The 26650-nt window shown below is 40.9% G+C and overlaps 1 protein-coding gene across 1 annotated transcript; it reads left to right on the forward strand.

Annotated features, from left to right (window-relative positions):
• The first annotated feature begins 9596 nt into the window (after positions 1-9596).
• On the forward strand, positions 9597-26138 carry SPTY2D1 (SPT2 chromatin protein domain containing 1). Its single transcript, NM_001205738.1, has 6 exons — positions 9597-9671; positions 18811-18925; positions 19995-21518; positions 23098-23272; positions 24441-24518; positions 25458-26138. Exons 1-6 carry the CDS (start codon positions 9612-9614, stop codon positions 25549-25551), a joined length of 2046 nt encoding a protein of 681 aa, NP_001192667.1. The 5' UTR covers positions 9597-9611; the 3' UTR covers positions 25552-26138.
• Positions 26139-26650: the final 512 nt, after the last annotated feature.

The raw sequence follows: 26650 nt of genomic DNA on the forward strand, positions 1-26650 counted from the left end.
GCTAACCTCTGGATAGTCGCATTCATCTCCCATGCTAGTAAGGTCATGCTTAAAGATCTTGCATGATAGGCTTCAGCATCATGCAAACCAAGAACTTCCAGATGTCCAAGCTGGGCTTAGAAAAGGAAGAGGAGCTAGAGATAAAATTGCCAACCTTCACTGGGTTATAGAGAAAGCAAGGGAATTTCAGGAAAACATCTGCTTCTGTTTCATCAACTACGCTAAAGCTTTTGTGTGGATCATAACAAACTGTGGAAAGCTCTTAGAGAGAAGGGAATACCAAAGCATCTTACCTGTCTATTTTGGGGGGCTCCAAAATCGCTGCAGATGGTGACTGCAACCATGAAATTAAAAGACACTTGCTCCTTGGAAGAAAAGCTATGACCAACCTAGACGGCATATTAAAAAGCAGAGACATTACTTTGCCAACAAAGGTCTGTCTAGTCAAAGCTATGGTTTTTCCAGTAGTCATGTATGGATGTGAGAGCTGGACTATAAAGAAAGCTGAGGGCTGAAGAACTGATGCTTTCAACTGTGGTATTGGAGAAGATTCTTGAAGTCGACTGGGTGACTGAACGACAACATAGCTCCCTTGCCCCACCTTTCTTCCTATAAGAACTTTGCAGTTTGTGACGACCCCGCTTAGAGCACCCATCTATTCATAAGATAGGATTCTGCCTGATGGACTAATTATTGATTAAAGCTAACTAGATCTTCAAACGGAGAAGGTGATGGCACCCCACTCCAGTACTGGAAAATTACATGGACAGAGAAGCCTGGTAGGCTGCAGTCCATGGGGTCGCTAAGAGTTACAACTGAGCGACTTCACTTTCACTTTTCACTTGCATGCATTGGAGAAGGAAATGGGAACCCACTCCAGTGTTCTTGCCTGGAGAATCCCAGGGACGGAGGAGCCTGGTGGGCTGCTGTCTATGGGGTCACACAGAGTCGGACACGACTGAAGTGACTTAGCAGCAGCAGCAGATCTTCAAACTTACTTGGTTAAATTTTTTAACAATACTGGTATGAAAAGAGCTCTACAATGTATTTTAAACTGAAAAAAAATTTATATATATACATTCATACAAAGGATGATCTTATTTCTGTAAATATATCAAATCATGTTTCCAAATATACCTGTTCTAGATCTGTATTGATATGAAAATATTATATATTCTATGTAGATATCTATTTTGTACCCTAAATATGTGCATTACCCATATATTTTACCTTGGATATAATTGTGAATATAAAAACATATCAAAAAATCTCAAGCAACATGACTCTTCAGGTAAGGGGGAGGGGAAATTGAGTAGGGCAGATGTGGGCTTTTATATTATTTGAAATTTTTTCACATCAAGCATTGGATTCAAATACTATGCAAACAGGAGGTGGGTGGGGAAACAATGTTGGAAGGGATAGCTAGGGAGTTTGGAATGGACCTGTACACACTGCTATATTTGAAATGGATAATCAATAAGGACCTACACATAGCTTATGGAACTCTGTTCAATGTTATGTGGTAGCCTGGATGGGGGGCGGAGTTTGGGGTGAATGGATACATGTGTATGTATGGCTGAGTCCCTTCTCTGTACATCTGAAACTATCACAACATTGTTAATCGGCTATACCCCAATACAAAAAAAAAAGGTACAAATAAAAATCAACTTAAAATTTTTTTTAAACCCCAATACTGTGCAATACATGCATTTAAAAAAAAATAGTATAACAGTAACTGGCCTAAGGACATGTAGCCCTTCCAAGGCAGGGCTAAGATGACAGCCTAGACCTGCAACCGGCAAAGACAGTTCATTCCATTATTCCCTGTTCACACAATCTGATTTCCCTTCTCCCAATAGCCGCCACCCTCCTTGCACATCACCAAATGTCTTCAAATCCCAAAGTCATCTGTTCTTCCTCCCACCCCATTAGCCCCCAGTCACTGTCCTCCCCAGGTCACACTGCTGAAACTGCTTAGTGAAGCCCTGCCGTCAGGTTGGGTTTCTTTAATCACTAGAGGAACTCTGAGTGCTGAGACAGCTAAACACAGAGGCCTGCCCCGCTCAGGCCTCTGTCTCTCATGAATGGCAATACACGCACAGCTGCAATCATGCAGTGCTCCAGAGGGGCCACTCCAGACAAAGGCTCCTGAAAGAGTTACCTCCTGTTTGTAACATGACTCTCTGGAAAGGGGTTCATAAGGCTTTCCTCGAAGGCCATCTGAGGATCAAAGACATTCCTGTGTTTGAGTGCACATTATAAAGTGGAGATTGCTACAAAACTATTGGCTATTTTAATGTTTTGTAAAAATATGAAAAAAAAAGAAGAAGATGGTGTATTTTTGAAAAGTGGTACATGTATAAGGAAAAATAGTCAAATGCTACCAAACAGAATGAGCTGGAAAGAAAACCTTCCTTCCATCCTCCCACCAGTGACTGACTTTTCCAGAGAAGCAATCGTCTTCTTTCTTTTTTTTAATATTTATTTATTTCTTTTGACTGTGCCGGGTCGTACTTGCACCATGTGGAAAGTGGGATCTAGTTCCCTGACCAGGGATTGAACCTGGGCTCCCTGCACTGGGAGCATGGAGTCTTAGGCACTGGACCCAGGGGAGCTGCAAAGTAATCATTTCTAACTCATCTTCTTGACCCCCATTCCTTCAGAGATAATCTTTATGTATACAAGCATGCTGCTGCTCCTGCTGCTAAGTCACTTCAGTCGTGTCTGACTCTGTGTGACCCCATAGACGGCAGCCCACCAGGCTCGTCTATCCACAGGATTCTCTAGGCAAGAATATACTGGAGTGGGTTGCCATTTCCTTCTCCATATACAAGCATATGTGTGTATAATATCTATATTCACTATTTTTTTAACCCCAGCAGGGGCACACATTGCTCTAAGTCTTGCTCTTTTCACCTAACACTTAGCTCAGAGTTCATTCCCTCTGTGTACATGTATATCTGTCTTACTCTTTGTAAGGGCTGCATAGTTTTCCACTTGAAGGCTATACCAAAATGTGTTTAATTAGTCTCCTACTGATGGACATTCAGATTGCTTTTCAAACCATGATACAATGAGTAATGTCATTCAAGTGTCTTTGCACACACATGTGAATATTCTGGTAGAATATTTTCCTAGAAAGGTAATTTTTGTATCCGAGTAGTTTCATTTGAGATTTTTGACTGATGGGACTAGGATATTGTAGTAGAGCACGAACTGGAGCCAAGTGCTGGCTTATCCTCTTACTAGATGGATGAACCTGGACAAAGCCCTTAACCACCCCATCTCTAAAACCACAGTTTCTCCAGCTCTATATAGGACCTCCCCCATAGGGTTGCTGTGAAAATTCAATGAGTTAATATATGAAAAAAAAACTGCTTAGAAGAGCACCTGGCGCATAAAAAATAGCACTAGCCTTCATTATAATTCTTTGTCATATTGCCTTCAAAGAGGTTAAAGTAACATGTTCCCACCATAGTGTCTTATTTCCCTAGCCCTCAAAGAATCCACCTGCAATGCAGGAGACCCCGGTTCGATTCCTAGGTCGGGAAGATCCACTGGCGAAGGGATAGGCTACCCACTCCAGTATTCTTGGGCTTTCCTTGTGGTTCAACTGGTAAAGAATCCGCCCGAAATGCGGGAAACCTGGGTTCGATCCCTGAGTTGGGAAGGTCCCCTGGAGAAGGGAAAGGCTACCCACTCCAGTATTCTGGCTTGGAGAATTTCATGGACTGTAAGTCCAAAGAGTTGGGCATGACTGAGTGACTTTCACACACCAACACTGCTCCTTTTTAAACTTCTGAATTTGTTCAATCTGATGGGTGAAAAGGGGATCTCACTGTGATTTTAATTTTTCATTTATTTTTTGTCCATGTAAAAAACTGAAGTATAGTATGTTGTATTCATGTGTATAGCAAAATGATTCATATATATATTAACATATTTTTCCCATAAAAATAGGTTATTACAAGATATTGATGATAGTTCCTTGTGCTACGTAGTTGGTCTTTGATGTTTACCTATTTTATACATAGTGGTATATATTAATCCCAGATTCCTAATTTATCCCCCACATTTTCTTTGTTTTCTATGTCTGTGAGTCTACTTCTGTAAGTTCATTAGTATCCATTTCTCTCTTTTTTTTTTTAAGATTTCATAATTAAGTGATGGCTTCCCAAGCTCAGCTGTAAAGAATCTGCCTGCAATGCAGGAGATGCAGATTCAATCTCTGGGTCAGGAAGAGCCTCTAAAGAAGGCAATGGCAACCTATTCCAGTATTCTTGCCTGTGAAATCCCACTGTGGTGAGCTACACAGTCCATGAGGTCACAAAAAGAGTCAGACATGACCTAGTGACTAAACAATAATATAAATGATATCACATTGATTTAAATTTTCATATGAAAATTCAATTATGAATTCAGTGACCTTCTGAGTCTTATTCATACAGAGCTTCCTCACAGCATTTGACATTTGAAGCCTAGACCGACTAGATTGTCCTCTCTTCCCAGGCAAGTTTCTCTAGGGCCTCCTGGAATGCTGCACTCTACTCCTGTGGTCCTCCTCCTGCCTCTCTGATTGATCTTTTTCTAAATTAATTAATTATTATTTGGCTTCACCTGGTCTTAGTTGCAGCATGCGGGATCTAGTTCCCTGACCAGAAATCTAACCCAGACCCCTGCATTGGGATTTTGGAGTCTTAGCCACTGAACCGCCAGGGAAGTCTTCTGATTGGCCTTTTACTGGCTCCTCTTACTCCTTCTCTCCTGGATTGGCTCTCAAGACCTTCTCAACATGGGTTTACCTATTTATCTGACTTTGTGTGTATTAGTTGATCAGTTGTGTCCAACTCTTTGCCACCCCATGGACTGTAGCCCACCAGGCTCCTCCATTCATGGAATTCTCCAGGCAAGAATACTGGAGTGGGTTGCCATTTCCTACTCCAGGGGGTCTTCCTACCCCTCAGAGCCAACCAGGGTCACCTTATATTCTTCTAAATACATCTCCCCTACTTGTTCCCTGAATGCTTTCATATGCTTTCCTGCCTCTCTGTCTTTGCTCATGTTTTGGCTGGAACTACATCGCCTCTAGAGTTGCCAGATAAAATACAGGACACCCAGTGAAATTTGAATTTCAGATAAACAACAAATTGCTTTTGGTGTTTCAGATAAACATTTTATTTGTTAAATCTGGCAACCCTACCCCCAGTACCTTGTGCCCCTAATGCAGTAATACTTTGTCTGACTAGATCATTGTATCTAGTGTTCACACAAGGACGAGAGCCCCTGCCTGGCAAGCTCTGGGCCTTTTCTCTCTGCACTGTACATAAGGCTGAGCACACAATGGTTTCTTAGGAGATACTTGCTGAATTCAGTGATATAAATTTTCTTTGGGTACAAGAAAACTTCCTTCCCTCTTATTCCTTACCTCATTCCCACATCCAGTAGTTATTTTTAGTGGTTTTTGAGTAACCATATATTATCTAATCCAAGCTCTCTTATGAAATTATCCTTAATTTCACATGTATTGGGTTGGCTAAAAAGTTCATTTAGATTTTTACATAAAAGGTTCATGGATTTACTGAAATATAAACAAGTGTAGTGACTTCCTTGATGATCCAATGGCTAAGACTTTGCACTCCCAAAGCAGGGGGCTCAGGTCAGGAAACTGGATTCTGCGTGCTGCAACGAAGACCTGGCACAGCCTAATTAATTAATTAAATAATTAAAAAAATAAAGAGGCAGTCTAGTACGGTGGCCAGTCTCTCACAGATTTAAATCTTGGCTCTCCCATTGACCAGTCATACAGTATTAGCTCGGTTATTTCATCTCTTTGAACCTCAGTTTTTTCATCTCTAAAATAGGATCAAGTACCTTGCCACAGGCACTGATGATTAAATCAAATATTATCATATTGAGTATTGAGGGCTTTCAATAATTTGCCCAAAATGTGATTTTTTAAAATGGTAGATCTCTTTTCAAATTGTGGTAAATTGACATAAAACATTATATAAATTTCAGGTGTACAACATAATGATTCAATACTTGTATATATTGTGAAATGATTAGCACTTAAGTCTAGTTGGCATCCATTGCCATCAGTCAGTTCAGTTCAGTTCAGTTCAGTTGCTCAGTCGTGTCCGACTCTTTGCGACCCCATGAACTGCAGCATGCCAGGACTCCCTGTCCATCACCAACTCCCAGAGTTCACTCAGACTCACGTCCATCGAGTCAGTGATGCCGTCCAGCCATCTCATCCTCTGTCGTCCCCTTTTCCTCCTGCCCCCAATCCCTCCCAGCATCAGAGTCTTTTCCAATGAGTCAGCTCTTCGCATGAGGTGGCCAAAGTACTGGAGTTTCAGCTTTAGCATCACACCTTCCAAAGAAATCCCAGGGTTGATCTCCTTTAGAATGGACTGGTTGGATCTCCTTGCAGTCCAAGGGACTCTCAAGAGTCTTCTCCAACACCACAGTTCAAAAGTATCAATTCTTCAAATAAAATTCTTTTCTAGTCCCATTATTCAGTTCAGTTTAGTTCAGTCGCTCAGTTGTGTCCGACTCTTTGCAACCCCGTGGACTGCAGCACGCCAGGCCTCCTTGGCCACCACCAACTCCTGGAGCTTGCTCAAACTCATGTCCATCGAGTTGGTGATGCCATCCAACCATCTAATCCTCTGTCATCCCCTTCTCCTCCTGCTTTCAATCTTTCCCAGCATCAGGGTCTTTTCCAATGAGTCAGTTCTTCCCATAAGGTGGCCAAAGTATTGGATTTTCAGCCTCAGCATCAGTCCTTCCAATGAATATTCAGGACTGATTTCCTTTAGGATGGACTGGTTGGATTTCTTTGCTGTCCAAGGGACTCTCAAGAGTCTTCTCATTCCCATTATAGATTGTTGCTTATTTCTGTCAACAACAATGAAATTGGGGGGGGGGCACACAATACATCCCATTATAGCCAGGTACAGTCCTTACGTGAATTATTTTACAATAATCCTATCATTATTACTTTACTATCATAGATTAAACTGAGGTACAGAGAGAGATTAAGCACTTGCCTCATACAATACCTAGGAATCAACAAAACTGGCCCTTGAACCCTGATATCCATCACCATCAGCTTATGGAGTGCTGAAACGAGTTGGAGCTGGCCCAGCAAATGTTAGAGGTCACATACCAGGCAGATGGGATTATAGAGAAGGGGCCTGGAATAGAAGAGAGCTTGGTTCTTCTAACAAAATGAATCTATCTGATGATGTTAAAGATGAGGGTGCAGGTAGATCATAGCAGTCCTTTCAAGCCATGGTAGGATTAAGATTTTGTCCTTTATCCTAAGAACAATGGGAAACCATTGAAGGATGACTCTGCCTACTGGATAGAGAACCACTAGGAGAAAATTTTAAAATCTATGTTTTAACTTTTAATGGATAAGGAATCTGACATGTTAGTTTTTTCAATATATTGATATTACACTCAAGCTTCCCTATAACCCACAATCCCATGAGGGTGAAATACTTGTAGAGTTGGCCTTCTGCAAGTGAACTATTTAAAACAGATTGATATGTATTTGCAAGGCAATATGACGAAGGTCAGTGTAGTCAAAGGTATGGTTTTTCCAGTAGTCATGTACAGATGTGAGAGCTGGACCATAAAGAAGGCTGAGCACTGAAGAACTGATTTGTGGTACTGGAGATGACTTGAGAGTCCCTTGGACTACAAGATCAAACCAGTCAATCCAAAAGGAAATCAACCGTGAATAGTCATTGGAAGGACTGATGGTGAAGTTCCAATACTTTGGCCACCTGATGTGAAGAGCTGACTCATTGGAAAAGACCTTGATGCTGGGAAAGATTGAAAGCATGAGGAAAAATGGGCCAGGGGGAGGACAGAGGATGAGATGGTTGGATGGCATCAGCAACTTGATGGATATGAGTTTGAACAAGCTCAGAGAGATGGTGAAGGACAGGGAAGCCTGCTGTGCTGCAGTCCATGGGGTCACAAAGAGTCGGACATGACTTATCGACTGAACAACAAGATGGCATAGGCTACCGTGGGCTATGCTGGACTCCCCACATGGAATAAAAACCTTGCGAACTACAGTTCTGCCATTGGACAAAGATTTAATCTCAGTCTGTTTTTTGGGCAAACTTAAACAGGGAAATGTAGTCAGGGTCACACCTCAGCCTTAAAACTTAATTGGAAGAGGAAGATAGAGAGGCTTTGCCTAATACTTTTAAATAGCTTTATTGAGATGATTTTTTAAAAGATTTATTTATGGCTATTCTGAGTCTTCATTGCTGCCCACCGGCTTTCAATAGTTGCAGTGAGCAGGGGCTACTCTTCCTTGCAGGTGCGCAGGTTTCTCATTGCTTGTTGTGGAACACAGTTTATAGAGCACAGGCTCAGTTGCTCAGTGGCCTGTGGGATCTTCCTAGACCAGGGATCCAACCCCTGTCCCCTACATTGGCAGTCAGATTTTTAACGAATATACCACCACCAGAGATAATTTACCCTATTGAGATAATTTACACACTGTAAAACTGACTTGTTTTAAGAGTACGATGATTAGTAAAAATATAGCCCAGCCATCAGTATAACCAGTCTTGGACCAATTTCATCACACTGGAAGATCCCTACTGCTTGGCTGCGGTGGATTCCCACCTATTCTTAGCCACAGCCAGTCTGCCTGATTAGTGTACTTTACACTAATTAGAAATGACCTTAGAGACCCCAAATAACCCTTAAGAGGAAGCCAGGACTGGACTCCCAACAAATGTGAAATTGGGCCATATATGTACATTTTGATCAGTGCACCAAATATATCTAGGCTGGGTCTGTGAGAAATTTCTCCATTCAGCCACTACACAAAGCACAGTTGGCTGCCCTACGTGGGGCTTATTATCGAAAATGAAGCAAAAGCAGTAAGCGGGCGCCTCTATACATCACACGCCTGTATCTGTGTAGGAGGTGACCACACACCCTATGCCGGGATGCGAAGAATCAAGCGTTCCCAGGACAGGGGACCAGTCGGTGTCGTTCGCATCTGCGCAGCCTGGCGAGTGCCTACAAACGCCTAACTGTAACCCCCTGCTCGAGACCTGTCGGTTCTGCTGTTGAGGTACCGCCGTCTCGGACCTGAGCGTCCAACCGTGACACTCAGATAGCCGGTAGTAACGCCTCACCCCGCCCTCGCTCTAGCGCACGAGAGTGCACACGGAGCACGAAAACAGGCCTTGCGCCAGCGCCTCCAGGGAAGCGGCTCTTTCCGTTGGCCACGCCCCCCAGTTTACAGGTCGAGTCTCCTTGGTCCGGGAAGGGCTTAGTCCCGCCCCTTCGAGCGGACGCCAGCAGCCACGTACCACGTTTCTACGTGTCTCGAGCCTGAAAGCGGAAGTTACGCCAAAGACTCGCGAGGGAAGCGGCGGGCCTGAAAGGATACTGGCCTCTGGAGGAAAGTGGGCGGGCAGACGGCATTGGAAAGCGCCGGAAGTGGTCGTGCAGAGGAGGGGTGGGAGAGAGGCTGGCCAGACAGATCATTAGGCTGTTGCTGGTCGCCTCGGTAAGGCGCGCTTTCCCTCCTCTCCGAGAGGCTGGCCCAGTCCTCCTCCTCGACCAGAATGGACTTTAGGGAAATTCTCCTGATAGCTTCCAAAGCGCAGGGTGTCAACAACGTGCCGGTAAGTATCAGCCGGGGCGCGACTATAGGAGATCCTGGTCTTCAAGTTCCGAGTGTGTGGTCCTTGGAACTTCCAGGAATCAGCACACCGGCTCCAGGATAAGAAAGATCTGGACGCCGTATTTTTTCTTTTTTTACTTTTGGACATGTACTTCTGGGTACAGGGGGGTGAAGTTACTGGGGGCTTGAGATAAGCAAGCGAGTGCGTGCTGACGAGCGGATTTGGTTTGTTTCGGCTTAGTTACCCCTACAACTTGAACTTTGCGTTTAGGGTATTTTAGAGTTGCGTGAAAGCTGGAGAGTAGAGCCGTGCCTGGCACGTAGTGGAATCTAATGCTCGTAGTTTCTAGCTTCGGCATAAACTTCAACCCAGAGGTTGGGGAGTTCAGGAGTATTAGGGACTTGGCCTGATAGTTTTTGAGCTGATTTTCCGCTGATCTTTGAGTCAAACGTTGTGTAGTTTCCCGAACAAGTTTTTAAACTTGTGTTCCCCACCCACTCAGCCAACCAGGTGATTGAATTATCACCTCCCTAGGAAGGGAGTGTGAGTGGATTCCACGAAATTTTGGCCAACAGAATGAGAGAAATAGTTTCAGTTTCCGTTTACCTGTGGTCTTCCAGATTAGTTGTTGTTTGAAATCTAGGTCCCATTTACCCTGTGAGGTTCGCTAATTCGCTGAGCGGTGTAAGACTTCAGTATCTAAATGCAGTAGTGGTGGTGAGGGCCTGGTTTGCGAGGGTGTAGCTGTTTTGCATAAACTAATCATTTCAGGATCCTCAGATGGTACCACAGCCCCAGCTGTAAACCGATAAATTGCATTGTGATACCTGCGGTTTGAGCGACGAGGTGTGGAGCTCAAACGGCGCTCTTTTTAAGTCAGTTCAACTAGATCTTACTGAGCTCTCATCATGTGTTCTGCATTTCTTAGATTTTTGTATACTTGCAATATTTATTTTCCTCTCCTGTGCTCATTCTTTTACTCTTTTGAAGATATTGATGTAAAAATAACTGGTAAATAAAACCGATATTGATCAGTTTATTGTATGTATTCGCATCCCATCTCAAATACTCTGAATGATCTTGAAGTTATGAAACCTTGAAAGACAGAATTATTTTCAGCCTCTGTAAATTTCCTAGGCAAGTCAATATTGGATCTAGTAGCATTTATCTTTGCATAATTGGGTCCATATTTCTTTCTACATCCTCCTCAATTTCAGTGGAGGTCAAAGAAAGATAATACTTGCCCTGAAGCCCAGGACTGTGGAAGAATCAGAACCAAGTTAGTTGTTTCTTCTGAAAACCAAAGATCGCTGACAGAGAAGTACATATTTCTAGAGTGGGAGATTTCAAATTATGTCTGTATTTCAGAATATATACATTACTGATCTATGATTGGAATAACAAAGATTGGAAGCAGAAAGGAAAATGGGTGAATTGGTGAGGTCATTTAAAATTTAATAGATGAATATAGGCATATACTTCATGAAAGTATGTTTTTCCCTCCCACTCGCCCCAAAAGCTAGTGAGCCTGGAGGTTTCATTTAGTTATCAGCACTATAATCCTTATCTTTTTACTTCAGATAACAGTAAAACACAAAAGAAATTATTGAGGAATAGAGCAAGATTGTGTTAAATTTCATCCATGATCTTAAGTCATCTGATTGTTTTAAGTTATATTGTTTATCAGCTCCAAGTGAAGCCTTTTAGCTCACGCTATGAGTTCTGAAATCTAACATACTGCACAGTGTGAGAGTACTACAAAGCAAGTATCCTTATAAACCAACATCCAAGTCAAACAGCATTACAATACACACACACCACACACACGCACACATACCCTGCTTCACAAATACTGAGTTATCCATCCTTCTCTAGGGCTTGGTTTGTATTTCTCTTTTAGCCATCTTTGTCCCCACCTTCCATTTGGATCGTATCATAGTTGACTTTGAATTTCAGTCATCAAGTTCCTTTTTCACACCTTTGTTACAGAAAGGAAATATACTGGCGTTGATTAGACTAAAATCCAAGGGAGGCTAAAATCTGAAACACCTGTACAGCCACTTTGAACTCTTTATTTAAAGAAATGTCTACTATATCTGACTTGAAAAGCAATGAACAGTTCCTATTTGGGACAGCTTTCGTTCATATTGTTTCTTTTTAAGAGAAATAGTTATCTGTAAAAGATTTTGGTTAAAACCAAAGGAGGATTGCATCATGCCTAGAAATACCAGGCGTGCTGTCTTTTCCCAGTGGAAAACTGAATACAAAAAAACCCCACAGCTGATCAAGGTGATGTAACCAGTCACTGTTATTAGCTTTGTTTATATATAAAGGAGAAAAGATATTTTGGGTAACTTTACCCTTAATATTTTTCTCACTGAGTTCCTCTAGCAAAAGCAGGTTTCAAGTAACTATAATTGATGTCTTGTGGTGCACAAAGCAAGATACATGGTTTTTCTCACAGTCAGACTGAAAACTGTCCCAGGAAAGATACTGTAACTGTGGTGTGACCCTCAAATCAGAAAGTAAAGAGGAAGCCTTCATACGGTATTAGAGATATAAGGATTTGGGGGTCTGTGGACCCTTGAGGTGAACAGTAAAATGAGTCAGTTTTCCATATACATATAGCCACTCTTTTTTAGATTCTTTTCCCATATAGGTCATTACAGAGTACTGAGTAGAGTTGCCTCTGCTATATATGTATGCTCAGTCACTCAGCCGTGCTGGACTTTTTTCGACCCCATGAGCCTTCCAGGCTCCTCTTTTCATGAGGTTCTCCAAAGATACTAGAGTGGGTTGCTATTCCCTTCTCCAGGGGATTTTCCTGACCTTTAGATTGAACCTGGGTATCCTGCATTGCAGGTGGATTCTATACTGTCTGAGCCACCAGGAAAGCCTGTGCAATACAGTAGGTCTTTATTATCGATTTTATGTATAGTAGTGTATATATTTCAGCCCCAATCATCCAGTTTATCCCTCTTCCCCATTCCCTCTGGTAACCATCAGTTTGTTTTTTACATTTGTGACTATTTCTGTTTTGTAAATAAGTTCATTTGTACCATTTTTTTAGGTTCCACATTTATCATGTATTTGTCTTTCTCTGTCTTGACTTCACTCAGTATGATAATCTCTAGGTCCATCCATGTTACTGCAAATGGCATTATTGCATTCTTTTTATGGCTAAGTAATACTCCGTTGTATCCAATCCTCCTCTATCCACTTCTCTGTCGGTGGATACTTAGGTTGCTTCCATATATCTTGGCTGTTGTAAATAGTGCTGCAGTGAACATTGGGTGCATGTATCTTTTTTTTGCATGTTATCTTTTGAATAATGGTTTTCTCTGGATATATGCCCAGGAGTGGGATTGCTGGATCATATGGTAGGTAGTTCTATATTTAGTTTTTTTAAGGAACCTCCATACTGTTCTCCATAATGATTGTACCAATTTACTTTCTAATCAGCAGTGTAACAGGGTTCCCCTTTCTCCATACCCCCTCCAGTATTTATTGTTTATAGATTTTTTGATTATGGCCATTCTGACTGTATGAGGTGATATGTGATTGTAGTTTTGATTTGCATTTCTCTAATAATTAGTGCTGTTGAGTATCTTTTCATGTGCTTTTTGTCCATCTGTAATATTGCCCCACGGAGATTCTGTTCTCTTTCCCATCACTACCTAGGCAATCTCTTTATGAATAGTAAGGATAATAACAACAGCAGTTAGCATTTATAATGCTTACTTTGTGCCAGGCACTGTTCTAAGCACTTTCTATATATTAATTAGTTTAATCATCATAGTAACCATATAAGGAAGGTTGTTTTACAGATAAGGAAACTGAGGTTCAGGGAGACGAAGAAACATTTCCAAAGTCACACAGCTAATAAGTGGCAGGGCTAGTAATGGCCGAGCAGAGAATCTAGTCCAGGCAAAGTGGCTGCAGAGTTCTTTCTTAATCATGACCCTGTGTTGAAAGAGGAGAGTCTATTGGAAATGGGGTGATGAGGAAGGTTGTCATCTATAAAGCCTGAATCCATCTAGTTCCCTACCCCCAACTCCAACCCAATAGAGCCTTAGGCAGCAACCCCGTTGTTTTTTTGATGACACTTCTCACTGTACAGTAAAGTCTGATGGGAGAGAAATTTAAAGGCTAAACTAACAGCATTTGAAAACTGGTGAATAGAGATTTACAGGCTGTTTGGGAGAGTGCCAGCATGGTTAACGGAAATAGAGTCTGAGACTGGGGGAAGGTTCTGTGATGGACTTGTTTGGAGTAATGGCATTGGCTAGGAAGCAGGTGGAAGTTAAGGAGGGGCATGTAAGAATGAAGTTAGAGCTAGAGATGAAAGTGTTGGGATTAAGTTAGAAGTGAGGCACATTGTAATAGGAAAACTTTTGCCCCAGAGTCAGGAGATCTAGATTCTAATTCAGTCTTTGCTACAAATGGTATGAGTGATAGCCAGTAAATATACAGTTATCCTTTTTGGGCCATTTCTAACATGAGGTTGAACTAGAGACTCTGAGGTATCCATCTGAAACTATACTTTGTAATCAGGTATAGTTTTATAAACAGTAATAGTAAAATTTATATTTGACCTCTTAGCAGTCTTGAATAGCATGCTTTTTGGTGGTTTTATTTTCACTCTCTTAGCCACCCAGCTAAGCAAGCCTAATGCATATCAGTGGTTTTCCAGGCTGCATTCATTCCTTGACTACGATGTATTGAGAGGATTGTAGAAGTTGTATAGTCATTAAAGTTAAGGATATATCCTTTGAATATTTCTAACTCTGATTTCTAACCAATGATAAATCTCTATATAAAAGCATCAGAATATTTGTTTTTTACAGTTACAACAATATATTATCTCTCGAGTAAAGAAGAACTTTCAAGAAGGAATTGCTGTTGATTCCTATATATTAATAACATATTTGGTGAACATGTATTTCCACACTGAAAACTCCTGATTTTCTTAATCTGACTGTGACAGTATGGTTTCAGTGCAAGGAACACGTATGTTTAAAGTGACTTAATGTTTTCTAGGTCTCTTGGCTTCAGAATCACAAATCTTGGCAGAATCTCTGATACTGCATTTAGATGGCATAAGCTTCACTGTTGTGGATCATTCACTGGGGCCCAGCGGAATGACTGAGTTGGCCTGCAGTGTAATAAAATGGATACTCTTAGGATAAAAGAAACTCTTGTCCAGCTGCTTTTCATGAAGCTCAGACAATGAAACAGCCTGGTGCCTTGAATCAGATTCAGAATTGATGGGTACATCTTGATGTGTTGCCGCTAGAGCTAAATGTGACCATCTGATGTGGGAGAAAGTGCCAAATAGTTCTCCTGCCTTATTAAATGGCATACAGTGTAATCCCAGCCTGAAGCTTTCTTTTAAATACGTGGTTCTCTGCTGGGCGCCCCATGATGGGGAAGGAAACTGTCTAATAAAATGTTCTGTTATAGGAAATCTTCTAATACCAGGGTCTGACTGCAACCCCTTTTTCAAAAGTCTAGCCAGCTCAGTGTTAAGAAGGTCTATAGTGATAGACCCAAGAGAAAGGAAAGCATTCGTTCACAGAAAACTTTGTATACATATGTTCACAGAGCCTTATTCATAATAGCCAAAAAGCAGAAACAATCTACATATCCATTAACTGATGATTAGATAAATGTGGTATAATCCATATAATGAAATATTCATCCAGAAAAGGAATGAAGTACTGACATATGTTACAGCATGAACTTTTAAAACATTAAGTGAAAGTGGTAAGATATTAATACAAAGGACCCCTGCAGCAGTTAGGGGTCTCCAGAAAGACAGAACCAGTAGGATCTGTTTTAGGAAATTGGCTCACATAATTGTGGGGACTGGCAAGTCTGAAATTTGTAGGACAGGCTGGAAACTCAGGCTGGAGTTAATACTGTAGTCTGTCAGGAATGGGATGTGAATAAGGTTTGCCATCTATAAAACCTGAATCCGTCTCTCTACTCCAGCCTACTAAAGCCTTGGGCAGGAACTTATATTTTGTGATGACACTTCTCAGTGTCCAGTAAAGTCTGATGGGATAGAGTTTCTCATAGAAATTCTGGAGCAGATGGAGAAAAAGTTTTTTGAATTGGAAAATCTTAGATACTTTGAATTATCACTTATCTATATAGTATCTGTGGCTTCTAGAGTTTATTTTATGATGCATTATCAATCACTATGTGTATACACTGGGTGCATGATTTCATTTATATGAAGTGTCTAGAATTGGCAAATCCACAGAAGCAGAAAGAACATTAGTGGCTGCCAAGGCCATAGTGAGGGGAGTGGGGAATGGCTGCTGAAGGGTAAGGGATTTCTTTTTGGGAAGGTGAAAATGCTCTGGAAATAGATAGTGGTGATGGTTGTACAACTCTGGGAATATACTAGTACACACTAAATGGGTGGATTTTATGGTTTGTGAATTGTATCCCATTAAAAATGTTTTAAAAAGATCACTGTCTCTGGAGGCCTAGCCCCCCTTTTTTTTCCTGCCCCAAATTTCTACATTTTGATCTAAATTTTGCCTAAGAGAATATTTTAATATTCTCCTGGTATCTGCCTTTGAGTGCATCAAGCTACAGAGGATGTAAGAAGCTATTAATTATGACTCAGCTCAAGTCAGTAAATAAGATCAAGCCTCATCAAGCAGGACCTTGTCCTACGTAAATTGTTTCCCAGCAGACCCACGAAATAAGACACTTTATAGATTTATTGAATTCCTTCTCCATCATAGGGACAGGACAAGGACAGCAAAATTGTTGAGTTAAATGTGAGGCCAGCTTAGTAAGTATCCTTAAGGATTGGAGGTCTTTTTTTAAACAAAGCTGAATTTGAAATTGGCATGTGAATTGATGAAAATAGGTGTATACTTGGAAAGAAGCTCAGTGTAGCTTTGTTCTCCGCTGAGTGACTCCGAGTTCCTGACCCCCCCTCGCTGCTCTCTTGTGCTCCACCTTTCCTGTGTTCATGCTCCTCCGCTGGTGTTTCCCAGAGTGCAGTACACATGGCTCTTGCGTCACCATGGTTTTAGGGGACTCATAAATACTTTTTATTCTCATAGATGCATATTTTTAAAATGATATTTTGATAGAATTTGGGAAGATATAACTAGCCTTTCAAGCCTGTTGTTTCATGAGTATTATTGCTTGAGGTAAAGGTGCAATAATAAGTCTTGGTGTTCAATCTACATATTTTCTTAAAATTAGTAAATAATAATACAGTTGGCATACTAAAAGGGCAAAAATCATGACAGTGATATGGGAGTGACTGAAGCTTACTAAACACGGTATTATACTATATCCCATTGACACTATTTTTCTCTTTTGGTGTCTGTATTTAGTCAAGAATACTTAACCCACTACCTACCTATTTAAGTGCCAGGTTAGGAAGAAAGATACAGACCTTGAAATCAAATTAGAAAGTACTCACTTGCTCACTTGAAATACCTAGGTAACAAACTAATCCTATTTTAAATAATTAACATTAAGATTGGTATTTTGGGGCAGGGGGAGCCCTGTATTAAGCTTCGATTTGGCAGGTGAATCTGGGCTATATAGTTGGCAGGGAGAGAAATACTTGGAGCTTTGGCAGCACAAATGCACCCTTCTTCTCATATATCTACCTGATGTGAGTGTGCGCCTCTGCTTATGAGTTTATGTGTCTTATGCAACTTGAATCATCTTCACAGTAGCCCTTCTGTTAAGAAAATGTGTGTTCCCTATGAATAAGACCTATGTTTGAGGTTCTTGTAACCACGGCAGATTTTATGTCTATATAATTAGGTAAGCAGTATTCTCTTTCTCCTATCTTCCTTTCCCTCTCCTTTTCTCCCTTAAACATTGGGCCAATCCACTATGGAAAGGGCCTGCAACTAAATTTACAAAGAGAGGGACTTGCTAAAGAATTTCACTGTGGCAGCCAAGGTGACTGAGAAAGGAATCTGGATGCTCTCTTGGGATTTCTCTGTGTGAGGGACGTGTCAGGTCTCAAGCATTGCCATCACTCAGGATTTTCAGGTCAGATTAGGGCCTGCTTTCTTGGCCAGCTGCTTCATGGGTAGACTAACTTAGCTGGAACTTCCAGCCTGTTTCAAGATGCCTTCTGTTTGGCAGCTGTATAGTAAGCAGGAGTCCTTTGGCTTTCCTCCAGAATTTCATACACATTTTGGGAGTCACTTTTTTGGTTCCTTAGTAGCTCAATTTGTTCTCATAGGTTAACGTTTCTTTTTAAACTAGCACAGCAACAAGGTTGAGTGGATAAGAACGTCATCTGCCCAAGATGAAAGAAGGGCATTAAAAAATTCTTATTTCCTAGCCCGTAAGTTTAATGTGAGATGGTCCTAGAGAGTAATCATCCTGGTCTGAGTTATTAGCTCTGTTTAATTATACTTCTCTAATGATTATTCTAGTTTTAGTCATTTCCCAGTGCAATTGCATAAAAATCAAAGACCAGAGAAATACCATCTGTTTCAGGATGATGTTAGTACCTTGGGTGATCTGGAAACTTGTCTGAAATGATTTGTGTGGAGAATTAATATTTAATGAATATAGAGCTACACTTAAAGGTTACAGAGACTGGGACCCTTCTTGCTGCTTCGATTTCTTTGAAATGCCTTTTAGCTATGGTTTGCCACCTCCTTTGCCTGAGATCACAGTAGGATCTCGGTATTTAATGTTGTAGGCAAGATAACCAGTGTAGCAGCTGAAAACCACCTGGAGTGGGTATGCAGGAGGATAACAGTTGTGATAGTTTTTTCTACTATGGACTTGGAAACTTCTGAAGAAGGATACTCTTTTAAATCAGAATTCTAGAACAGTCTTTTTTAGTGGTGATTTTTTTCAATTCCCCCAGTCCAGGTACCTTTTTGGGAAAATAGCTTGAAAATGGTGTTTCTGTGAGTTGTTCATTTATGTATTGTTGAAGATGTTTAAAGAAACTCTACACCTGGAAACAGGCATATGTAATCATTTTTAGCCTGAAATTTTATAGCTGAGCTTTCATGAGGGTTATGTGGTCTCTTAATTATTCAGAATAGGTTTTTTTAGTCAACATTTAGACCTTTCTATTGTTTCAAAGTTAATTTTGTGTAACTCTTACTCGTTTTATTTTTAGAAAAGATACAGTTTGGCAGTGGGACCTCCCAAAAAAGACCCAAAAGTTAAGGGTGTCCAGTCAGCAGCTGTCCAGGCTTTTCTCAGAAGGAAAGAAGAGGAGCTCAGACGAAAAGGTATGGATCTATAGCCTTATTCTCAGTTCTAAAGTCTTCTGTCTTCACAGCTGGCTTGTAACTAACCAAGGGATGCTTGTAATATCCTAAGCGGCTATTGGATTTGTTGTGTATGTGTCTGAGTCAGCTGTATTTGTAGCATTATATATGTTCTTATGTTGGTCATTTGTATAGATGTTTTCTTTTATTTCCTCTTCAAAATTAAAAGCTTTTTGGGAATAGTGACCATATCTTCTAGTTGATCATATTAGCAACTCCAGTAAGAATTCCATTCTTTTCCCTTGGTTCTTTTTTTTTCTTTGTACTTTTAATTGATGTGTAGTTGATTTACAATGTTGTAACACTCTCTGCTATGCAGCAAAGTGGCTCAGTTATACACATATAGACATTTAAAAAATACTCTTTTCCACTGTTGTTGTTTGTTTGTTTATTTTTGTAGGCTTTTTCCTTTCTTTTTTTTGCCTGTACTGTACAGCCTGTGTAATCTTAGTTTCCCAACCAGGAATTAAATCTGGGACCACAGCAGTGAAAGTGCTGAGTCCTAACCACCAGACCACAGGAAACTCCCTCTTAACCTTAGTTTTGAATCTGTTTCTACCTACTTTGTATTTTAATTTTTTAAAATATACAGAGTACTATCTAAAAGGTTAAAAATAGGGATAGTTTTTGAAAACCAGTAAACTCAAGCAGTAGTTGTACTTTATGCAAATGACAAGGAAACTGATTAAGTTTGAGTATCCATTGATTCATAATTAATGACTATTAAGTGGGTACTAATATTCTCTTAACTTGGTATATTTATTTAGTATGAACTATTTTCTGTATTTAAGCTAAAAGCCAAGACTCTCCCTTGCTTAGTCATATAGAAAAACCCACATGTGATCCACTCATTGTGTAAAGATGACTCATTGATAATTGTTTGAATGACTTCCTCATTTGATTCTTAGAAGTTTTCAAATTTCTTCAAACCGTAGCTTGAATGTTGCTTGGTTTCGGCCACCTACTGATTTCAGATAAATGTACAGTTTTATCAAGACCTTGAAATAATGTGTTGTTTTGTCTTTTTCAGCCTTAGAAGAGAAGAGGAGAAAGGAAGAACTAGTGAAAAAGCGAATTGAGCTAAAACATGACAAGAAAGCAAGAGCTATGGCCAAGAGGACAAAGGATAATTTCCACGGTTACAATGGGATTCCTGTTGAGGAAAAGTCAAGGAAGAGGCAGGCAATGCAAAGTCACACTAGCCAGGGAACAGACCAAGAGTACGAGATGGAAGAAGAGGATGAATTCTTAGAATACAATCAAGCAGAGTCAGAGCAGGAGTACGAGGAAGAACAAGAACCTCCCAAAGTTGAAAGCAAACCAAAGGTCCCCCTTAAAAGTGCCCCACCAGTCATGAACTTCAATGATCTGCTCAGGCTGGCTGAGAAAAAGCAGTATGAGCCAGTGGAGATAAAGGTAGTGAAGAAGACAGAAGAGCGGCCCATGACTGCAGAAGAACTTAGGGAGCGAGAATTCCTTGAACGAAAGCGGAGGAAAAGGACACCTGAGACAGATGCAAGACTACCGCCAACCAGAAGAGTACCCTCTCAGAAAGAGGGTGTGGGCACAAAGCTTAGCAGAGGCTCTGGAGACATGCATCCTCCTTGCAAGGGTACTGTCCTTCCTCATCCTGAGAAGAAACCCAGACCCAGCCCAGCTGATGAGAAACGCCTGCATTTGTCTTCGTCCAAATCCGTGCCAGGGGAGAGGACCAAAGTAGCCCCTGGCAGTTGCTCCCAATCCTCGCTTCATGAGGGCCGTGATAGACCTGTTTTCAATGGGGCTGGAAAGCCCCACCCCAGCACCTATTCACCAAGTGTCCCAAAGACTTCTGCTAAAGGGCCTCAGAAATCTGCTACCGAGCACAAAGCCAAAAAATCTCCTCCCCATCCTAGCCATTCCAGGCCTGGACCCATGGCCACTCCACACAATAAGGCCAAGAGTCCAGGTGTCAGGCCGCCAGGCAGCAGCTCCAGCTCAGCCCCTGGGCGGCCTAGTACAGGGACTGCCCGGCCCACGGTTAGTTCTGGCCCCATGCCCAAGCGCCAGAATGGCAGCTCCAACTCAGGACCCGAGCGATCAGTCAGTGGGAACAGGAAGCTAACCAGTGACTTCAGTCCCCCAGGACGGACAGTCAGTGGTACAAGTGGCCTTGGTCGACCTGCCAGCAGCTCAGGTGGCCCTGGGCGACCTGTCAGTGGCTCCAGTGGTTCTGGGCGACCCGTGGGCAGCTCTGGGGGCCCTGGGCGGCCTGTAAGCAGTCTACATGACCATCGACGACCAATGAGTGGCTCAGGCCCCCCTGGGCGGTCAATCAGTGGCCCTGGCCGGTCAGTCAGTGGCCCAGCTCCAGCTGGACGACCTGTCAGCAGTTCAGGCCCTGGTAGACCAGTGAGCAGCTTGGGACCCGGGCGAACAGTTAATACCTCAGGTCCCCCTCTGAAGCCCAAATGCACTGTTGTCTCAGAAACAATTTCTTCCAAGAATATAATCAGCCGACCCAGCAATGGACAGATGAATGGAATGAAGCCATCCTTATCTGGCTACAGATCTGGTAAGATTTCCCCTTATCCTTAAAGTATTTATTTGTCACTAGGAAATTGGAAGGAATGCTTTGTTTTACAGAACCAAAGATGCTGTGAATTCTGTGTGCTTTTAAATGTATTCTTGTGTTGATAGAATCCTGATGTTTTGTCTGTCCTGTGCCAGAGAGTTCCTTTAGTAACTATGGCTTGGAAAAGTCTTTAGAAAGAGACTTATCTGGGGCCCTGTTTGTTCACCTCTGTAATGTTTCCAAGTGCAATAAGCTTAGCTATGGAATTTGTATGATAGGATAAGTGTATATTGTATATGCCTTTTGTGGTTTGATAGGATAAGTATGTATTGTATATGCCTTTTGTGGTTCAATGAATGAATTCATCTTTACCTCTTCATGAAGACTAAGTGCCTGTCTTCAGGGACTGGAGTGTATTTGTAAGCTTGAAGCCTTTTGGTGCATAACTGATCCCATCAAATATTGTTGAGCACCCATGATATGCCAGGAATGATTTCAGACTGTCCTTGTGTTTCTGTTCCTCAGAGTGGCCCTAAGCTACCAGTCCTTTAGGAATCTATTGTCCCAAGGTATGGGATCATTGTTGGCACCTATTAACTGCTAGATCATCGTATCTACACGGTAGTAAGGATTTGTTGAAGCACTTGTTAGACACCATGGAGAATATAAAAAGAAACAAAAGATGATATTCCATGTGTTAAACTTGCTACTTTCGTCAAAACATTGGTTCTCAACCAAGGACAGTTTCATCCCTGGTGAACATTTGGCAACATGTGGAGACGTTTTTGATTGACACAAGTGGGGTGGGCTGCTACTGCCACCTAGTAGATGGAGGCCACGGACGCCATTACCCTTCACTGTACGGGACAGCTCCTCACAGCCAACAGCTGACCTAAAATGTCAAAGTGCTGAAGTTAAGGAATTCTGAGCTAAGGAGACAAGCCATGCATATTAAAAACAACTGTAGAACAACAAAGGGAGTGTCTATAATCAAGGACTAGAAAGCAGTTGTTCCCAGATACTAGTCTGTTGATCAGTGCCTGTCTTTTGCAAAATTTTAAATCAGTCTTTTGGCAAAATGACAAAAATAAGGTTGGTGTGGTAAGTTTTTCCTTTTAGTCAGAGTTGCTCAGTTCGAACAATGATCCATTTCTGAGACTCTTTCATACTCCACTGGACTTTTAAAAACTGTAGTGGAATTATAATAAATAGTAGACTGTTATCTTTGGTGTCTCTTTTTGGCAAGATTAAAATTTGTGTTCCTTCAGTGATTTGTAACTTTTTTATTTTCTCTTTAAGAAATTTTACTAGTCTTTTAAATCCAAAAGAATAGAAACTACTAAGCTAGAAAAATGTAACAGTTCTGGTAAGCCTTGGGACAGAGAAATTCTATTCCTTGTTAAGTACCATGAAGCAACAGAGAGGATTGTAGTAGTGAGTTCACACTAGGGGCCAGCCTGCTGGCTCTGGTTTTTGAGGCTGCCATGTTAATGAGGTCTTAGTATCTCAGCTTGCATAGGACTTTGTTGGGACTATTACATTTTACTGCTCTTATAAATAATGGCTTTTCTATTCTTAGGTCCTCAAAGGCTTCCCTTTCCTAGTGGTTACAAAAGGCAGCGAGAATATGAAGAGGAGGAAGATGATGAAGAAGAATATGACTCTGAAATGGAAGACTTTATTGAAGATGAAGGAGAACCTCAGGAAGAAATATCCAAGCACATTAGAGAAATCTTTGGCTATGACCGAAAAAAGTAAGGATAAAGAAGATTTATTTATATATATATATATATATATATATATTTATATATGTGTGTGTATATATATATATATACTTTTATTTTGAATAATCCATTCTATGGGGAAAAATAAACATTAATAGTAGAGGCATTGAATACAATTCTTAATTAGGAATCCTTCAATGATTGTTTAGATTTACTTTTTTGGCACTTAGTATTTAAGAATGAATGCAGAATTATGTAGTTACTTGTATAAGGGCCAATAAGTATCCCTATTTAACTGTTGTCCTTATAAGATGTATATTTGATAAGAGTGAAGCAGCTTGGTATAGTAGATATGGCGTGGCTTTGAAATCAAAAAACCATCCACAGAGCTATGTTGAAAGTCTGATCTGACACCTGCTTTTCTTTGGTGTAAAAGCTACGCAGAAGTGTGGTTCCTGAACAGCACCATGGAACCAACAGCATTGACATCACTTGGGAACCTGTTAGAAATGCAGGCTTGCAGGCCCCAGCTTAGATCTAAATCCAGACTAGCTTTATAAGGTTCCCCAGTGGTTCACAGCAACCTTAAAGATTGAGAAGCACTGATGGAGAGGAAAAATTGGGGTTTAGATTAAAGTTCCACAGCTTACTAGCTGGATAAACTTGAGTCAGTTATTTTTCAAATGACACTTGGGAAGATTAAATGAGGTAACATACAGTTGACCCACAACAGTGTGAGGGTTGGGGAAAATCCACGTGTAACTTAAAGAGTCAGCCCTCTGTATGTATGATTCCTCTGTGTACAAATTCCTCCCTCTCTGCGGTTCCATGTGTACAGATGCAACCAATTCTTGTGCCCTACTGCAGCATGAAAAAGAAATCTTTGAGTAAGAGGACCCATGTAGTTCACACCCGTGGTGTTCGAGGGCCAGCTGTACGTGTAAATTAGTCAGCACTTGTTTTCTCCTTTGATGTCACAGATATGAGAAATTAGAAGGGCTCGTATAATTTATCTTTACTTCAGAAACTCCCCTTTACCCAACCTCTGCCCATCCTACTCCCTGCAAACAAGGAGGAATAATCCTAAATATATGTTTGATTTAGTTATAAAGATGTTGGTTTTAAAAACAAGATGTAGTTCTTTTGGAAAGTTGGGTTTTTTATTTTTTCCTAACAACTTTGATTTTTTTCTTACCAGATACAAAGATGAAAGCGATTATGCCTTACGTTACATGGAGAGTAGTTGGAAGGAGCAGCAGAAAGAAGAAGCAAAGAGGTAAGTAAGCACAAGCTACACGTGTGGAAATTCCTAAAAAATTCCTGTTCCCTGCTTCAGATGCATCCTTGGGAGCTGGGGCTTTCGGCCACTCAGTTTAAATTCCAATCCTGCTTGCTTGCTGTGGGCTTCAGACAAAGTAGCCTTTTAAATCTGCTTTCCCATTTGTAAGCTGGGAATGTACTGTTTTTCCTCACTGAGGTTTTGTGAGGATTCAGATCATGTGTGCATGTTGCGCGGTGCACCGCCTCACCCGTAGGCACACAGTAAATGCTAGAGCTCCCCACATCCCGCTGTTGCATGTTGTTCTTTTTCTTTTCCCATCCTTAACTCCCTGTCCACATGAGATACATCGCAGTCTTGCTGACCTTTACTGCCACTGACCTCAAGGACCCGATGAGGGATATTATATTCCTGATGTTGGATTCCTGTTTGACTATCAAACAAATAATCATTTCTTATGTAGGGGTAACAAGTGATTACTTCGTTTATAGTGTTAACTTGATGAAATAATTCACCTCATTCTCAACCCAAATATTAAACCTCTCTCTCCCTCTTGTCCTCTGTCCTCTAACTAGATAAAATAGCAAACTAGAGTGTTGGGAAGAGACAAGAATAGAATCTTATTTATTGCATAAATGTTTCTTGTTCTTTATTTTTTAAAGCTGATGAGATAATTTATATTTATTAGTGTAATGGGAATATTCAGGTGTTTTCTGTTGAGTTGTATGTAAGATCTTTCTTCCACTATAACTTGAGGCAGTGGTTCCTGGTAAAAAAATATTCCTGCTTAGTCTTGTTTTCACTGGTAAAGTCTTGAGGCCTTTTTAGTGCATCAGTACATTCCATGTAAGCTCCCAGTTGAAATTTCAGTCTTGCTTTTTAAAGAACATGGTAATTTCATGTATATTGACAAATACCTGCATTTTTTCCTGACAGCTTAAGATTAGGTATGCAAGAAGATTTAGAGGAAATGAGACGTGAAGAAGAAGAAATGAGACGTCGAAAGGCCAAAAAGCTGAAGAAGCGTTAGCTGCTGCTTGTATTTTTGTGAACTTCTGAAGACTGCTGCAAGGAAGTCCTGCCTTCAGACTGAAGAAGCCCCTTACCATTTTAGAATTCTAGTTGGGTACTCAAGGAGAAGGAATGCATACTGTCATCTATCTGCAGGCTGTCGTTAGAGCATAAAGTATTTTCACATACTTTGCAGGGTGAAATCATAATGCAGATGACATAATACCCAGTGAGTGCTCTTACGAAGTTAACTATTCACAGGAGCCAGCCTTGATCCTCATGAGCTATGCACTCTCATGTGGGGCCGCTCACAATTCAGCCAATCTTGTATTATTCCTTTGCTACTCTCAAAAGGAAAAGAAAGGATTGTTCCTTTACTTCCATAATTCTGCTGATGTGTGAGTATGGCGCTGCCTGGCTCCCAATCAGATTTGTCTTTTGATGAGGAACCTGGCCCTTCCAGGAATGCTGCCAGCAATAAAGTGACCAGTCCTAATCTCTATGTTTGGATTGAGAACTTGAAAATGTAGAGTAGGTGTTATAATTATATGGATGTCATTTCTGTGACTTTGAAAGTAAAAAGTAGAATAAATTGTATTCTGCATTATTCATGAATTGGATGCTGAGCATTCTTATTCACTAATTTAGGTGATTAGGCAATTAACAGAATTTTCCAAGTTAAAATACAAGTTATGCCATTTTTGTTTAAGAGTATTCTCTTCCAGATTTTACTTTCAGATTTACTGTTTTGTTGGTGTAAAATAGACAAGGTCACTGTGCTGTTTGATTTTTATCTAAAAATTTCATTTTTATATTGAAGAAAAAATACTTATTTTATTCAAACATTAGATTTGGAAGAGTAATAGTTTCAAACTTAAGGAAGTGACATGTGAGGCTCCCCTCCGCCTCATTCCACTCCCCATTGTAAGGATATTTTGGAATTCAAGGTGCCCTTTACCTTTTTGTGTTAATGACTCTATTTTTATCTTAAATTCTTTAGCGATTAATGGTAAAAAACCAAAAACTAAATTCATGTGTATCAAGGCCACCACTTTCTCTTTTTGCCCATGTTGCACTTTTATTTCAAACTATGCACTGTGAAGAGATTTTATCCCAGG

Source organism: Bos taurus, chromosome 29, assembly GCF_002263795.3.
Source record: "Bos taurus isolate L1 Dominette 01449 registration number 42190680 breed Hereford chromosome 29, ARS-UCD2.0, whole genome shotgun sequence".
Lineage (NCBI taxonomy): Eukaryota > Metazoa > Chordata > Mammalia > Artiodactyla > Bovidae > Bos > Bos taurus.

What these genes read in the sequence shown, in the direction of transcription:
- SPTY2D1 (NM_001205738.1), top strand. Translation starts at nt 9,612, where the DNA reads ATGGACTTTAGGGAAATTCTCCTGATAGCTTCCAAAGCGCAGGGTGTC. An exon ending in CTTATCTGGCTACAGATCTG is followed by an intron (nt 21,519 to 23,097) that starts GTAAGATTTCCC and finishes TTCTATTCTTAG; the next exon opens with GTCCTCAAAGGCTTCCCTTT. An exon ending in CAGAAAGAAGAAGCAAAGAG is followed by an intron (nt 24,519 to 25,457) that starts GTAAGTAAGCAC and finishes TTTTCCTGACAG; the next exon opens with CTTAAGATTAGGTATGCAAG.